A 16,726-nucleotide genomic window follows, 5' to 3' on the forward strand; every position below is an offset into this window, starting at 1 on the left:
GTTTGAAGTCTTCACGGGTTAAGGTTGAACCCGCCTCGCACCGTTCTATTGCCATCTTTATTCGAAACGATAAACGAGATTGAAAAATCATAATGACGCATTCTCAAGTAATGAGATTTAAATAATAATCAACTTAAATCATGTACTTGATTAAGTCTATCAATGCATTGGAATTGATTGATTGAATTGAATGTTCAATTAGTTTGTTATAGTTTAATTAGTTTATGTCTTGCAATTAAAAAAGAAGGTCAAACTCATTAGCGACCCCTTATACTTATCTGATTCTTTTATTTAACACATGGTCAAGACGTAGTTTCAATTTAACACTCGTTCTATCCAACATTTGAACCAATTTAACACTTTTCACTTATTTTGCCGAACAACTTCATCGCGTGTAACCAAATTCTCTGACATGAGTATTAAGACCAACCAAAATAAATCGCGTAAAAAAAAGAAAAAAAAAATACACATAACATTAACGGCATTTAAATGATATCAAATAGCTCATGCAACCCTAACCCACTCTCTTGCGATTTTACATTGCTGTTGAATGGTACAAGTGTTAAATTGGAACTACGCATTATCAGGTGGTAAAATAAAATAATCAGACAAGTGTAAGGAAGGGGCCGCTTATGAGTTAGGTAAAAAAGTTGAAATATTTTATATACCCAAAAGAACAAAATCACTTGAACCCATTTTCTACATTGGACCTTACAATTCACAAAATAATGTGAGAAAATATACCATTAAATGTTAGTTAAATGACAACAAAATTTATATATGCAAGTAGAAACGTCTAGTATTCATCTATTTGGTGTCAACATAGGATACAAATTTTCACACTCATCAATCGAGTAATTTTTTTTTCAAAATATAAGCGTACCTATTTTTCCATATCGTGAATTGATTTTCTATTTCAGAGAACATTTAGTTTTTCTATAACAAAATATTTTTAGTTTCATAATTCATTATCAATATTATTTTAGTTATATAAATCGTTTCCACAAGAGATCACTAAAAAATAACACATATTTTTTAGTAAATAAAATACATTAGATCTTTATTAAGGTATTTATATTTGAGCATGGGATATTATTTTATCTACTCTTTTTCTCTTTATATTTTCTTTTGGTAACAATGTGAATATTACCATTAACATCATCAAACAATTACACTTATAGAGCACCTAATTATCTATCCACAGACTTTTAGGACTCCAACAAACAGAAACAACTAGTTACAAGTAATTTGTCTAACTAAACTTCTACATTTCTGAGCTTTCTTTGACTGCTGAAGTAATTCTATCATTTCTATCACTTCTCTCTTAATTTGTGTAACTACCTTTGCTCTATTTACAGTTCTTCCCTGAAAAATTTTAACGTTCCTAGCTCTCCATGTATGGTATATCACTGCTATATTCACTACAGCTATCACTTCCTTTTTGAATTGCTTCTAATGCTTCCTTTTGCTATGTTCCAGCATTTGTTTGATTCCTGTAATTTGCACTGCCTGCCCTAACCACAAATTTAACTCTTGCCTTACTGCATTGATCCAGCCACATTTAACAAACAGATAGTCCTGTGATTCCAGTGTGTCCTCATTACACAAATTACAGCTAATGTTTTCAACCTGTAATTGCATTCCAATCATCCTATCCTTAGTTAGCAGCATCCCAAGTGTTGCAAGCCAACCAATAAACCTGTGTTTGGGTTGTGCTACAGCTGTCCATATTAAATCTGCAACCTTCAGCTTCTGTTGTCGACTAATTATTTCAAGATAGCTTCGAGTAATTGAGTAACTCCCTTCTGGAGTTAATGTATATCTGCCCTGGGAGTACCATTCCTTCTTTAATTTTGTTAGTTGAGTTTAGCTTTCTCCAATACCAGCTACTATCTATTGGAGGTGTATGAGCCCATATGTCATGATCAGATTTCATATATACCCTATGAACCCACCTTACCCATAGGGATTCCTTATTTACAACCAGCTGCCATATTAGTTTACCTACTAAGGCTATATTCCGTTCCTTACAACCTTTGATATTTAGACCCCCCAAGTTCTTTTGACAACACACCTTATCCCATACAACCAGAGCCACTTTCTTCTGTCCCTCCTTTTTTCCCCATAGATACTCTCTACATAGCTTATCAACTCCTTTCACCATACTTTGTGGTATAATGAAAACATTTCCCCAGAAGCTATGTATAGAGAAGAGCACATCATTAACTATTTGAAGCCTTCCTACATATGGCAATTACTTAGAATATGTAACATTAGTTCTGTGAGTGATCTTCCCAATCAACATTTGACAATCCATCTTGTTCCATTTCCTAGGAGATAGAGGCAGCCCCAAGTATTTGATAGGAAATGTTCCAGCAGTGAAACATGTTCTTCTCAACAGTTGATCTTCGATATCATCTCCAACCCCAGCTACAAAGATGCTTGATTTTTCCATATTTGCAATCAAACCAGATACTTTATTGAAGTGATCAAGGGCTTCCATTACTCTATTTACTGAGCTAGTATTTCCTTTACAGAATATCATCAACTCATCAACAAATATGAGATGTGTCAGCTTGATCCCTTTACACATTGGATGGAACCTGAAATCAGGCAGTCTACTGATTGTCCTTAAAGTTCTAGAAAGGCATTCTATTACAAGAACAAATAGCAATGGAGAAATTGGATCTCCTTGCCTAAACCCTCTCTTTCCAGCAAAGTAACCATGTCCTTCACCATTAACTTTAACTGTGAACATAGTAGTAGAAATAGATACCATGATCCAGTGTATGAACTTATCTGGAAATCCATACCCTCTTAGAACTTCCTCCAAAAACTCCAGCTCACCATATCATATGCCTTTCTAAGGTTTATTTTCATTAAACACCTAGGAGTTGTCCTCCTATTGTAGTGCCTTAGTAAGTCATGGCATATTAACACATTGTGCATCATGGACCTTCCTTGTACAAAAGCTGACTGATTATCTGCTACTATATGACTTACTGCTGGATTTAGCCTGGAACAGATCATTTAGATATACACTTGTATAGAATATTACAGCAGGAGATAGGCCTGTATTGGCCTGCATTTTCTGGAACTTCCACTTTAGGTATCAATGCAATGTTAGTAGCATTTATTTGCCTGAGCATGTTGCCATTCTGAAAAAACTATAGGACTGTTGCAGTGATTTCTCTTCCCACTATTGGCCATGCTGCTTTGTAAAATCCACTCCCAAATCCATCAGGACCAGGACTCTTATTATTGTCAATCTGAAACATAGCCTGCTTTACTTCTCTTTCCAAAAAAGGTTGCATTATTTCTTGTTGCTGAGCTTCTGAGAGACTGTTCCCATTTTTTATTATACTACTAAAAGCTTTTACCCTTTCAGTTGCTTTCCTACCTAGTAAATTTTTATAGTAATCAACAAATATACCAGCTATTGTATCAAGATATGTTTGCCAAAGACCAGAGCTGTCCTTGAGCTGAGTAATTGCCTGCTTCAGTTTTCTATGCTTGATTACTGAATGAAAGTATTTGGTGTTGTCATCTCCCAATCTAATCCATGTTGCTTTACTCATTTGTTGTAAGTACACTTCAGCTAGGTAAGATGACTGCCTGAATTTTTGATATGCACTAATTTCAGCTTGTTGATATTCCACATTAGTAGGACATCTCTGCAGCTGAACTTGGATCTGCTTTAGTGTGTTCCTATCCTCATCTGCTTCAGTCACTATGTTATGAAAAGCCTGTGTGTTTAAAGTTTTCAATCCCCTCTTTAACATCTTCGGTCTTTTTACAACTGTAAATATTTTGCATCCTTCCACATTATACTTCCAACCCTCTTTGACTGTGCTCATGAATTGTGGATGTTGGGTCCACACATTACAAAATTGAAATGATCTCCTACTCTCTGCCTCTCCTATGTAAAAGTAACTTTGCAGGACAATGATCACTAATTCCTTCCGTCAAAAATCTTGCATTGCATTCTGGCATGGTATCAAACCACTCCTCATTAATAAAAATCCAATCAATTTTTGAGAAGATTCTGTGCTCTTCATATTTATCACTCCAAGTGTATCTATTTTCTTGTGCAAGTAACTCCATCAAGCCACACTCCACTTCAGAATTATAGAAATCCACCACTTCAGCCCATCTCACTTCATTTCCTCCTATTTTATCCTCTGCATTCAAGACTGAATTAAAATCACCTATTACCATCCATTGTTTACTACATCCTCTACTGTGAGTGATTAAATCTTCCCATAATCCCTTCCTCTCATCTTTTGTATTAAAAGCATATACATAGGTTACCTCAAATGATAGTCGGAGAGGAACATACAGTACTTCAGAGGTTACTAGTTGTGCAGTCTTTTGCCTAGGTACTATCTGGTAGTAGTCTGGCCTCCAGGTGATCCAGATTCTCTCATTGTAATGACAGTCAAGATTTATTACAAACTTCCATCCAGCAAACATCTTTTCTGCTAACTGCTCCTTCCTTTCTTTTTTAATTTTTGTTTCCAGTAGGCCTATTAAACCTACTCTTTTCTCATTGCAAAGGAGCTTAATCTCCTTTTGCTTATTAGGAGCATTAAGCCCCTTAGTATTCCAACTTAGTAGACTAACCATCCCCATTGTGAGGGATAATTAGGCCACCCACACTACTTCCTTCTCCCCCCTCCTTTGACAGATNAGTTACTCCTAACTTAGTAGACCTAACACTCCCATTGTGAGGATATAGCCACCACACTACTTCCCTACCCCCCCCCCCCCCCGTCCTTGGACAGATTGAGGCCCTCCCGCTTATTCAGAATCTGGAATGAATTGGATTTCTCCATTTGTTCCTTCTGTCTTACCACAGTCTTACCATATTTATTAGGTGTTTTCCAACCTTGTTCTGCATTTCTTTCCTTTGTTACCCCCTGCTCCTTAGCTACATATTGTTGTGTTTTCCCTAGAGCTCATTTTCCTGCAGTAATCCTTGTGGCATTTACATTTGTTCTCTGAGCTTCATGGATCTTCTCACTTTGCACTTGACCTTGCTTCTCCACCTGAGTGTCTGTTGTCTGTTCTTTGTTCATTTGTTCATTCTTTGGAGCTTTCCTCTTGAGCCTGCATACTCCTTCTTCATGCCCATACTTTAAGCAATGGGTACAAAGAGTTGGCCTCCAGTCATAGCTAACTCTTTGATCTATTAGCTTGTCCTTCTCATTCCTAAACATCACCACATCAAGTAGTTTAGCATCCATTTCAACCTCCACTAACAGTCTAGGAAAATTCAAACCAATCATCTTTTCTGTGTTCTGGTCAACCATTAGAGGTTTGCCAACCAGACTCCCTATCTTACTTAGAGCCCGTTTGGCCAAGCTGCCAAAATCTGCTTATTTTGAAAAGTACTTTTTTTAAGAAGTACTTTTTTAAAAGTACTTTTGAAAAAAAAAATTGTTTGTGTTTGGCCAATTCATTTAAGAAGTACTTTTTGCAACATTTGGTAAATAATTTGTGTTTGGCCAATCATTCCAAAAAGTGCTTTTGAGTGTCAAATTACCAAAAAGGATAGTACCAAGGTCGTATAATTCGTTTAAATATAAAATGAACTTAAATATTTACCATAAGAGACTTTTATTATTTTTTTATTTTATTTAATTAAAATATAAAACATAAAGAAACAAACATATTAAAGATTAAATCAATTTTACATATATAGTTATATTAAAGTATATGATATTATATAGTATAATTACTTATTTTTATATGATGATTTGAATATTAAAATAACATCATTCATTATAAATTAGAAGTCTATCCACAAATTACTATATATTGATAATCCATCATGAAATAATAAGTAAAGTCACTCACACATGATAATACTTCTCAACAAGTTCATCTCTACTTCTATCACACAATGTTTCCATATTAGTAGAAGGCTTGCCTCGCATTTCTAAAGGAATATCAGAAGGTTGATCTCCTTCATCAATCTCTTCAGTAATGTCTTCACTAACATAATAGTTGAATTCTTTATCGGTAAAAGAATGTTGTCGGATGAAATTATGTATAGCCATGGTAGTTGTAACTAGATGATTTTGAGTGTCAAACTTGAAAGATGGCATTGAGCGTGAAATAAAAATAATATTAAATATATTAAAAAAATCGTAAAAGAAATAGTTAAGTATGTTTAAATTCTAATTCAAAAAGAGTAACTAATTATTAAAAACACATAATGTATAATTTATTTAAAAAAATTAAATTCAAAAAGAAACTAATTATTACCTAACCTTACTAACTTTGTCCTAAAATGCCAAGTGGCCTATTGTGAGGCTGCCACTTGACTAAATATGGATGTATTTTCTTCTTCTTTTAATAATATATAGATAGATTATGCAATGCAGTTGTAAAATTTATTACCTATTTGTACATCATTTTCACAAATCAGATTTGGTAATTGTTTTAAAGATTCGGGAACTAATAGCATATAATAGAAGAAATTATAAATAATTATTTGTAGGAAGAGAATTGATAATCCAAAGAAGATGCAGATAATTTGCTTTAGTGTGAAAAAAGAAGAAGATAATTTAGAAAGTTACGAGACATTACCCAAAAAAAAAGATCAAAAACAAGAAAAGTCAATAAAATTTTTGAAAAGTTACAATACGATTCATATATGTGATATCTTTAATTTTAATAGGATGGTAAAAACTAGAAACAAAAATGAAAAGAAAAAACTTAAATTAGTAAGGGATAATTTGAAAAATATATATTTATGGTGAGGATAGTTTTGTCTTGAATAAATTAATTTTCTACTTCTGCTTTTGCTTCTTGGAAGAAGCTAGAATCTTCTGCTACTTCCCAAAAGCAGAAAAACTGCTTATGCTGCTGGCAAAAAGTACTTTTCTGTATTGGCCAAACAACTCAAATTTTTTAAAAAGTACTTTTTTGGGGGGGAAAAAGTACTTTGACCTCCTAGAAGCTTGGCCAAACGGGCTCTTAGCCCTTTTGGACTCAATATTTGAAGTCCAATGCTGGCAATTTAATCCAAATTGGTACTGTTATTAGCTCCTCACGAGTGAACTCCAATTTAGGTGTCCAGGCTTTGACAATGAGAGGCTTGTTATCAAAGTGATAGATGCCACCCTCAATTACCTCCTGTTTTTCTATTGCAGTGTCAAATCGAATAACGATTACCCAATTTTTTAAAATTGCAATCCTATCTATGCCATGTTTACCCCACAACCTCTGTGTGTAGCCTTAAATTACAGCAAACGGTGGATGAACCCCAAGCACATAGCAGATCACGGCATTTCCCAAAATCAATTTCTGTACTAATATCCTCCAATTCAATTTCAACAAAAGTAGACTCACCTGTTGATTTAGGTTGGACAAACTCCAATTTGTACCCAACATTTGATATTTTTGTGATATCAAAATTATCCCACACTGAACTCTTCTTCCCTTGCACTTTGTTCATTTCATCGACCTCATCGGCCCTTGATTTCCTTCTAGTGCTCACATGCACCATTGGATTACTGCTTGTTGACGCTTGCTGGACTTCATCCCATACTTGAATTGCTTCAATCTGCTTAAGTTTCTCATTTTCCAAAATTTTTGGTACTGTTCCATTGACATTAGGGGTCAATTGCTTATTCCCAGAATTTTCAGTTGTTGTTGTCCTTCTTTTAGTCCCTCGTTGAGCGTTACTCTTTGAATCCGCTGCTTCCTTCGCCATTAGTGCTTTCTGAGACGGGATACGATCTCTCTTACCCATGGTAGGCGCAGGTTAAGCTAACGTGCACCGAGAGAGAAAATAGCCATTTCAGAAAAGCTTCTCGATCTGTATTACAGGCCCTATTTATATTTTCTTTTCTTCGATATGGTAGTAAAAGTATTTTCTTGCAATGAGATTTTTTTTTGACTTTTCGAAGGTATATATGTCAATTTTTTAGGAAGGTAAGAAGTACAAAAAATATTACAACAAATAAAAAAAGAATTCATTAAATTTAAATGAAAATGTAAGAAATGTTACAAAACTTAGCTCAAATTAATAATATAAAACAAGAAAATAGACAAGAATGTAGGGAGCAAGAGAGAAGATATTCTTATTTCTTCCATGTATTCAAGTGTATTACAAAATGAGTTCTCATCCTCTATTTATAGTACAACATTGAGGTATACCAAAAGAATTTCATAAATATGCTATTAAGCATTTGAGATCATGGAGGAAGATCGTGGGTAGGTTATGGAGGTGTGAGAGTTACAACAATAATGGTGAGAAGTAGTGGGGGTTATCTACATAATGGAGAAGAGTAGTGGGAGCTATATTTGATTAGTGGACATCCATATAAATATATATTTGTCACGACCCAAAACCCGAACCCGATCGTGATGGCGCCTCTCGTGAAGACAAGGCCAACCAGAACAACACAAATACCTCTTTTAAAGCAATTAATTAACATTAACAATTCTAACACATGTTTAGGATAACCATAAACGCGGGAACAACGATAATAACAAGGGAAAACCATCCCGACACAGCCCAAACCGGGGTGTCACAAGTCATGAGCTACTACTGAGTTTGCTATAGTCTACAAAGTGTAAAATCCGATACAATAGTCTGAAGAAAACATGAATGATGTAAGAAAAGGGGAGACAAGGGCCTGCGGACGTCAACAGCTACCTCGTAACTCCAAATTGCTGCCTAGTCTGGAAGGAATCAACGCTCAGGTGCGGACTCTGCTATGCCTGAATCTGCACACATGGTGCAGGGAGTAATGTGAGTACTCCGACCCAGTGAGTAATAATAATAAATAATGGCTGGAAGCATGAAAACACATAAATGCACAAGGCAACTCTATATCATGCAGTAAATCACTTAAAGCAGTAAAACCGTAAAGAATCAAATGAAATCTCCTTTTTAAAAACAGGTAAATCAGGTAAAACAACAAGTAAATAGTGAGTAGTAATCTGCCCCTCGCCCAGTATCAATCGCTCAGAACAGTATCAGCCCCTCGGGCTCAGTATCAATCACTCAGCATAGTATCAGCCCCTCGGGCTCACTCTCAGATCATATGGGTACCCGCGCTCACTGTGGGTGTGCGGACTCCGGAGGGGCCCCTTACGGCCCAAGCGCTATATCAACATTAGGCCTGAAAGCCTTTTCACATCACTCATAAGGCCTGAAAGCCTCCTCACATCACTCACAAGGCCTGAAAGCCTCCTCACGTCACTCAAGCCACCTCGTGGAATATAAATGTATCTCAGGCCCTCGGCCTCATATCACTTAGCATATTCTCACATATGGCCCTCGGCCTCACTCAGTCCAGAAAACATCATAAGCCCCTCGGGCATCAATAAAAGAGTAGTGCTCAGCCCAAATAGCAGTGGAAATATCATTTAAGTCTCAAAATTCAATTAAAGCGGCTGAGTTTGTAAAACGGTATAATCAACAGGACTGAGTTCGAGTAGTATATCAAAATAGTGAGGAAACGGTGCTAAAAGTCCACGAAGGATTCAACTAGTCGACATGAAGCCCAAAATATGGCAATAAGCCCAAATCATGTTGATAACAAACACATTTCAGTCAACTACGCTGTAAAAATATCGATCGGGACGGATCAAGTCACAATCCCCAGTAGTAAACAACCCTGCGCTCGTCGTTAAGCGCGCGTTTCACCTCAATATAGCACTACGTTGTGCAAATCCGAGGTTTCAAACCCTCAGGACATCATTTACTATCATTACTCACCTCAAGCCGGCCAAATCTCTAGCTCGCTATGCCCTTGCCTCTCAAATCGGCCTCCTCGCGCGTCGAATCTGACCAAAACCACAACGAATACGTCACAATATGCCAATGGAACAATACCCAATCGAAAGAATCGAAGAACATCAAAAATCACGAAATTTGCAAAACCCGAGCCCCGGGCCCACTTCTCGAAACTCAGAAATTTTTACATCAACGGGTTCCTTATCTCGCCACGAGTCTATACATACCAAGAACTCCCAAATCCGAGCTCAAATGACCCATCAAAACCCAATTTGAAATTTTAAAACTCAAGCCCTAGTTCTTCCCCCTTTTTGATAGATTTTCATGAATTTTCTAGGTTGATTCTACAATTAAATCATGTCTTTAGTTCATAAAACTCAACTCCAATCAATCCCAGTCGAAATCCCCTTCAATTCCCGTCCAAAAGCTCTCAAGGATGCTCAACAATGGAGGAAAACTAAATTAGCTCGCGGAACAAAATGAATTTTTAAAACCCTTCTGCCCAGCACATTACAGCATCTGCGGTGACCTTTCCGCTTCTGCGATTTCCGCTTCTGCGGAGCTTCACTTAATGCCCAGGACCGCTTCTGCGGTCAAAATCCACACATGCGGACTCCGCTTCTGCGGACAACTATCCGCTTCTGCGGAAATTCCCTAAGGCCCAACTTCGCTTCTGCGATAAAAATCCCGCATCTGCGGCTCCACAGATGCGGTACCCAACCCGCACCTGCGATCCCAGGCCTTCCCTTGACCTTCCGCTTCTACGATACCTATGCCGCATCTGCGAGACCGCTTCTGCGGTCCCAAATCCGCAGAAGCAAAAATACCAGAAGCAGCAGCAAATTTCCAATTTCACAAGGCCAAAATTCATCCCGATAGCCATCCGAAATCACCCCGAGGCCCTCGGGACCTCAACCAAAAGTGACAACCCATCCTAAAATATCATTCAAACTTGCTCCAATCATCAAAACACCTCAAACAACACCAAAACCATCAAATTACATCGGATTCAAGCCTAAGTTCTTCTAAAACTTCCGAAACTCGCATTTGATCAAAAACCCAACCAAAACACCTCCGAATGACCTGAAATTTTGCACACACATCCCAAATCACCTAACGAAGCTACAGCAACTCTCGGAATTCTATTCCGACCCTCGGATCAAAATCTCACCTATCAACCGGAATTCGCCAAAATACTAACTTCGCCAATTCAAGCCTAATTCTACACCGGACCTCCAAAATCACTTCCGACCACGCTCTTAAGTCACAAATCATCCCCCGAAGCTAACCGAAACACCGGAAATCACATCCAAGCCCTCTAACTCATAAGTCAACATCCGGTTGACTTTTCCAAACCAAACCTTCCTTAAAGAGACTAAGTGTCTCATTTCCTACCAAAACCTCTCCAAACCAGCTCGATCACATAGGATACGGATAATGAGGCATAAAGAAGCTGAAAATGGGAAAAACGAAGCGGTAATTCACGTGATGACGGGTCGGGTCGTCACAATATTTCATAACACTCCCCCTTGGATGTCCATAGATAATGTGCCTCGTTAAAACCTTACCAAGAAAAAACCTTGTGGGAAAAAATCTTAGTGAAGGAAAAATAGTACACATATCTTGTAATACGCATTACTCGCTGCCTCGTTAAAAACCTTGCCAGGAAAACCCAGTGGGATAAAATCTGTGCGAAGGGAAAAAGAGTGCAGCGCGTGCTATACTCCCCCTAACAAAAAAAATCACTTGATATCTCAAAGACGATAAATTCCAATCATGTATAACAACTTCTCAATTGCTGAGGTTGGCAATGCCTTGTGAAGAAGTTTGCCAAATTATTACTTGAACAAATTTGTTGAACATCAATCATGTCTGAAATAGAACTTTAGTGAAATACGTTTTATTTTGTCTCCTTCGATAGTCCTTCTTTCAATTGAGCTATGCATGCAGAATCATCTTCAGTGTAATTGAAATCTTGTTGAATATCATAATTTGGCATTACACTCACAACCAAATAGATTATCTGAACAACGAACCATGCCCTGCATTTGTATAACCAACATAACCTTGACAATATTTGTTAGAATAAACAAATCTATATCAAGGACTTCTTTTGAAATATAATCATAATAGTATTCCAGTATCTTTATATAGGAATTAAAGTATATCTCGCTAGCATATTGTTATACTCGTGGTTCTAGCAAGATACATAGTGCACCAATAAACCATGTACGCCATGATTGCTCTAATCCACATAAGGATTTGCTGAATCTTTATTTAATGAATTTCTTGGGAACCTTAATATGCTTTAGAACAGTTCAAATCCTTCAATGATTTTTATATACGCATATCAAATTTATCAGGTATTGCCAAACTAAAATCTTAAAGCAATTGTACCCGCCACAAGGGAACATGTTTCCATATAATCAATGCTAGGACATTTACGTAAAATCTTGTTTCACCCCACTGACTTTATACTTTCAGGTGTTGGGACTATCAGTCCAAAACTTCACGTTTTCCAAGTGAAGTCAACCTTAATTGCGTATTTTTCATTGACCAATCATTTATCTATCCAAATTCTATGACAGATTTGAGCTGTCAATATTAAAAATATTGAGTGCTCATTATATCAACAATATCATTGATGATCATTTTACATCGATTCCATCATCACTCAATAAAGACATAACTTATCGAGATCTCATTATTTTTAGGTACCTGAGCCTCTCCCATGAGGTCTCATGAAGTGTTATGTCATGGTGCTCTTATATAGCACCTGCCTCCTTATTATGACCACCTTGAACATTTGCTCATCTCCTTCTTCAAGGAGTTTTATCTTTGGAACCGATTAGTCTATTACGCTTCATGCGTTCCATAGACTATGTCCATCATAAACTTTATTCTATTTGGAGCATTAGTAGCTGAAATATGACATTTAGTTTGGGTCAGCAAATGCGCATGGCAATATTTTGCAAATGAATTATCACTTGAACTTCAAGTTCATATTTTCTTGTACGAGGATCTTAGTGTACTCATAATAGTTCATTCCATGTATTACTTTTTTCAGCTGCTCATTTTCTCCCCCTAATGTTGGGATCACCAACACATATCCCCAACCTTCTTTGGGGACCAATCTTTGTGCATTATGGTGTCACAATTAAATCATATAGTACATCCATATTTCTAGATAAAAATATTTGGTTCCTGACCCTGAACCAAATGTGATGGGGAGAATTTATCATAACTTGTTGGCTAGATGCATACAAGTGATGTTGTATATTAAATAATATACCTCATACCAAATTTCGATTTGGGAGTTTTATTCTCATAACCAATGGTTAGCTTAATTGGAGGCATACAATTTCTGCTAAACCAACTTTGATTTAAACCAGCATTATCAAAATAAATTATCATAATTTATATTCTGGAAATGCGCTCTAATAATTTGAGCAAGCAACCTTGCAAAAGCCAAACTGCAAGTTGACAACAAACGCATATGTGACCATACAATAAATGCATCTTTTAAAATCATATAATAGTAAACGGTCCACATGGCAGGTGACTGGGCCCATATATATCACCTTTTATTCGTTCCAGATTTTAAGGGATTCAATCCCAACCTTGACCGGTATATCATGAGAATAAGCAGCACAAGAGAATTCTTGAAGAATCTTCTATTTCTTCAATATATACCTATGTGAATTCTCAATTAATTTTCGCATCATAATTGAACCGGGATGGCCAACCGGTCGTGCCAACTAATATTTGTTTCAGTAAATATTTAATTTACTATGGCATGTGATTCCATCATCATGCTTATACATCTGTTCGTACAAATAGAAGAAAAATCGGGTAACCTTTCATATTTACCGGTATGATTATTGTAATATGAAGATATTCAATCTTCCTTTCATTTATAGTCTCAATATGCCAACCACTTTGGCTAATATATTTGAAACTCAAAAAGTTCCTTTTGAGACTTACTACCACCAATGCCATGAATAATTTTATTTATTCGGGTAGTAACATATTCGCTCTTCTGGAGCTCTCAATAATTTTGCACTACAAGATCTTTTATAACACCATCCAAGTGGTGAATTTTTCCTCCACGGAGAAAATTATCTTATCATAATAATTGTCATGGTCAAAATCATCATAAGCAAAATCTTTTCTTGCTTTAATTTTGCCTTTAATAACTTTTTATAAGGCATGGCAAATATTTTTGGCGTACAACATGTACACGACCAATGACATATTCGTGTAACCACATAGTAATGTTCATGATCTTTCTTTCTCTCAAACCTCCCGTAGAGGTGAGTTGCCATGTATAAATACATTCTTATGCATAATTTGTATCACATATATATTTTCACACTCACTTTAGGAATGAGTCTGCATTTACAATGCTTATCACAACTCGCATTATTTCAAAAAAATGGACTATAATCGTCTGAGCATGCCTCATATTTACAGACCATATTGATACACAAGTCCTTCACCTTTGAAGGATTATTTTGAGAATCCTTATTGTTCTCCTTTTTACAATTACCATAATGATGACTGTTATTATTTGATCATTGGCACGCCCACGTTCATTAGTTAACCACTTGTCTTTATTTAGACTTATTATGCACCGCTATCACATTCACTTCAAGAATGGAGCAAATCAAGTGGGACAAACTTCATGCATTTTCATGACAAATACTTTATTTTTCTTTAGTCATCATCATATCATCAATATGGTGCACTGGGACTCAAACCCAATGCCTTACCTATATAAAGGTATGATAGGTCATAATATGTTGGGACTCGAACCCAACGTCTTATTATCATGGTGCACTAGAACTTAAACCCGGTGTATTACCCTCAAGGTGTGATGGGACTTGAAACCCATCGTCTTACCCTCAACCAATAGCATAATTGTGACGACCCGACCCGTCGTCTCATGTGTTACTGCTTCGTTTCTCCCATTTTATGCTTCTTTATGTTTCATTATCGGTATATGGTGTGTTAGAGTTGATTTGGATTGGTTTTGATAAGAAATGAGACACTTAGTCTCTTTAAGGAGGGCCTAAGTTGGAAAAGTCAACCGGACGTTGACTTATGAGTTAGAAGGCTCGGATGTGATTTTCGGTGATTCGATTAGCTTCGGGAAATGATTTGTGACTTAGGAGTACGATCGGAATTGATTTTGGAGGTTCGGTGTAGAATTAGGCTTGAATTGGCGAAGTTAGTATTTTGGCGAATTCCGGTTGATAGGTGAGATTTTGATCCGAGGGTCGGAATGGAATTCCGAGAGTTGTTGTAGCTCCGTTAGGTGATTTTGGATATGTGTGTAAAATTTCAGGTCATACGGACATCTTTTGGTCGGGTTTTTGATCGAATGCGTAATTCGGAAGTTTTTAAGAAACTTAGGCTTGAATCCAATGTGATTTGATGGTTTTAGCGTTGTTTGAAATATTTTGAGGATTGGAACAAGTTTGAATAAGGTATTAGGATGTGTTGGTGTTTTTGGTTGAGGTCCCGGGGGCCTCGGGGTGAATTCGGGTGGTTAAACGGAAGGTTTTTGGAGTTAATTGCAGGTTCAACCTTGCTGGTATCTGTTGGTTTCGCACCTGCGGGTATGGGACCGCAAGTGCGCTCTCGCTGAAGCGATTGGAAGATGCACAGAAGCGGAAGTCTTGGCCCTTGCCAGATTCCGCAGGAGCGGAAGGAGGACCGCATAGGCGGCCTCGCAGAAGCGAGCTAGACCTCGCAGGAGCGGAATTTGGAACCCTGGTCAGGTTCCGCAGAAGCGGAACATTGGATCGATTAAGCGGTCCCGCAGATGCGATTGGGGACCGCAGAAGCGGAAGGTTGCCTTAAGTGAAAGGTCCGCAAAAGCGGACGTTGACCGCATAAGCGTAAGCCGCAAAAGCGGTACTGGATCCGCAGAAGCGAAATGCCCGGCAGTTAAGTGAAATTAATCATCTTCGCGAATTTTTTGAAAGAACAACATTTTGGACTTCGGACTAAGGAGATTTTGGGCGATTTTTGAAGAGGGTTTCGAGGGCTATCATCAAGTATGGATTCTTGGGCTTAGATTATGTTATTATTGTGTATAAACATGAATTAACACTGAAAACCCAAGGAATTAAAGGGTAAAAATGGGGTAAGTTAGGGTTTGAGAATTTTGATGTAAAAATGAAATTTGGAGGGTCAAACGAACTCCGATTTTGGTGAACTTTATATGTATGGACTCGTGGCAAGACGAGGAATCCGGTGATGTGAATTTCGTAATTTTTCGAGAAGCGGGCCCGGGGCTCGGGTTTTGCTAGTCTCGAGATTTCTGCTATTTCTTGGTTATTTTCGATTGGGTATTGTCCCCTTGGCATATTGTAATGTATTCGCTCTGATTTTGGTTAGATTCGACGCGCGTGGAGGCCGGTTTGAGGGGCAAAGGCGTCGAGAGCTAGGGATTTCACCGGTCCGAGGTGAGTAATACTTGTAAATGATATCCTGAGGGTTTGAAACCCCGGATTTGCACATCATAGTGCTGTATTGTGGTGACTTGCATGCCAGGTATGAGCGTGGGGTAGAGCACCGTTGGGGATTGTGATTTGGTCCGTCCCGATTGATGAAATTACTATGTATTTTGACTTGAAACTACTTTGTTATCATCATGATTTGGGCTGATTGCCATGTTTTGGGCTTCGTGCCGATTATTTGAATCCTTCAGGGATTGATATCACTGATTTTGCATTACTTTGCATGTTATTTGACCTCGGTCCAGAGTTTTAATACTGTTTTGCAAATTCAGCCATTTTTCATGATTTGAAAACTTAAATGATATTTTACTGACGTTTTGAGCTGAGAACTGCTATTTTATTATTGCCCAAGGGGCTTATGTACATTTCTGGACTGAGCATGGATCGGGCTGCGCGCCCCAGCAGTGTTATAGTGATTTCTGAATATATGGATGGCTCGGGC

At 37.4% G+C, this 16,726-nt stretch overlaps 2 protein-coding genes across 2 annotated transcripts; both read right to left on the bottom strand.

Moving 5' to 3' along the window:
- Positions 1-1,452: 1,452 nt before the first annotated feature.
- Positions 1,453-3,088, bottom strand: LOC109205143. The gene is made up of 4 exons (XM_019367819.1): positions 3,004-3,088; positions 2,259-2,748; positions 2,075-2,198; positions 1,453-1,827 (listed from the first exon to the last, which is right to left on the bottom strand). The coding sequence occupies exons 1-4, from the start codon at positions 3,086-3,088 to the stop codon at positions 1,453-1,455; spliced, it is 1,074 nt and encodes a 357-aa protein (XP_019223364.1).
- Positions 3,089-3,167: 79 nt separating this feature from the next.
- On the bottom strand, positions 3,168-3,782 carry LOC109205144. The gene has a single exon (XM_019367820.1). It carries the CDS (start codon positions 3,780-3,782, stop codon positions 3,168-3,170), a length of 615 nt encoding a protein of 204 aa, XP_019223365.1.
- Between the last annotated feature and the right edge of the window lie 12,944 nt (positions 3,783-16,726).

The sequence above is a fragment of the Nicotiana attenuata genome, unplaced genomic scaffold, assembly GCF_001879085.1.
Source record: "Nicotiana attenuata strain UT unplaced genomic scaffold, NIATTr2, whole genome shotgun sequence".
NCBI classification, from domain to species: Eukaryota; Viridiplantae; Streptophyta; class Magnoliopsida; order Solanales; family Solanaceae; genus Nicotiana; species Nicotiana attenuata.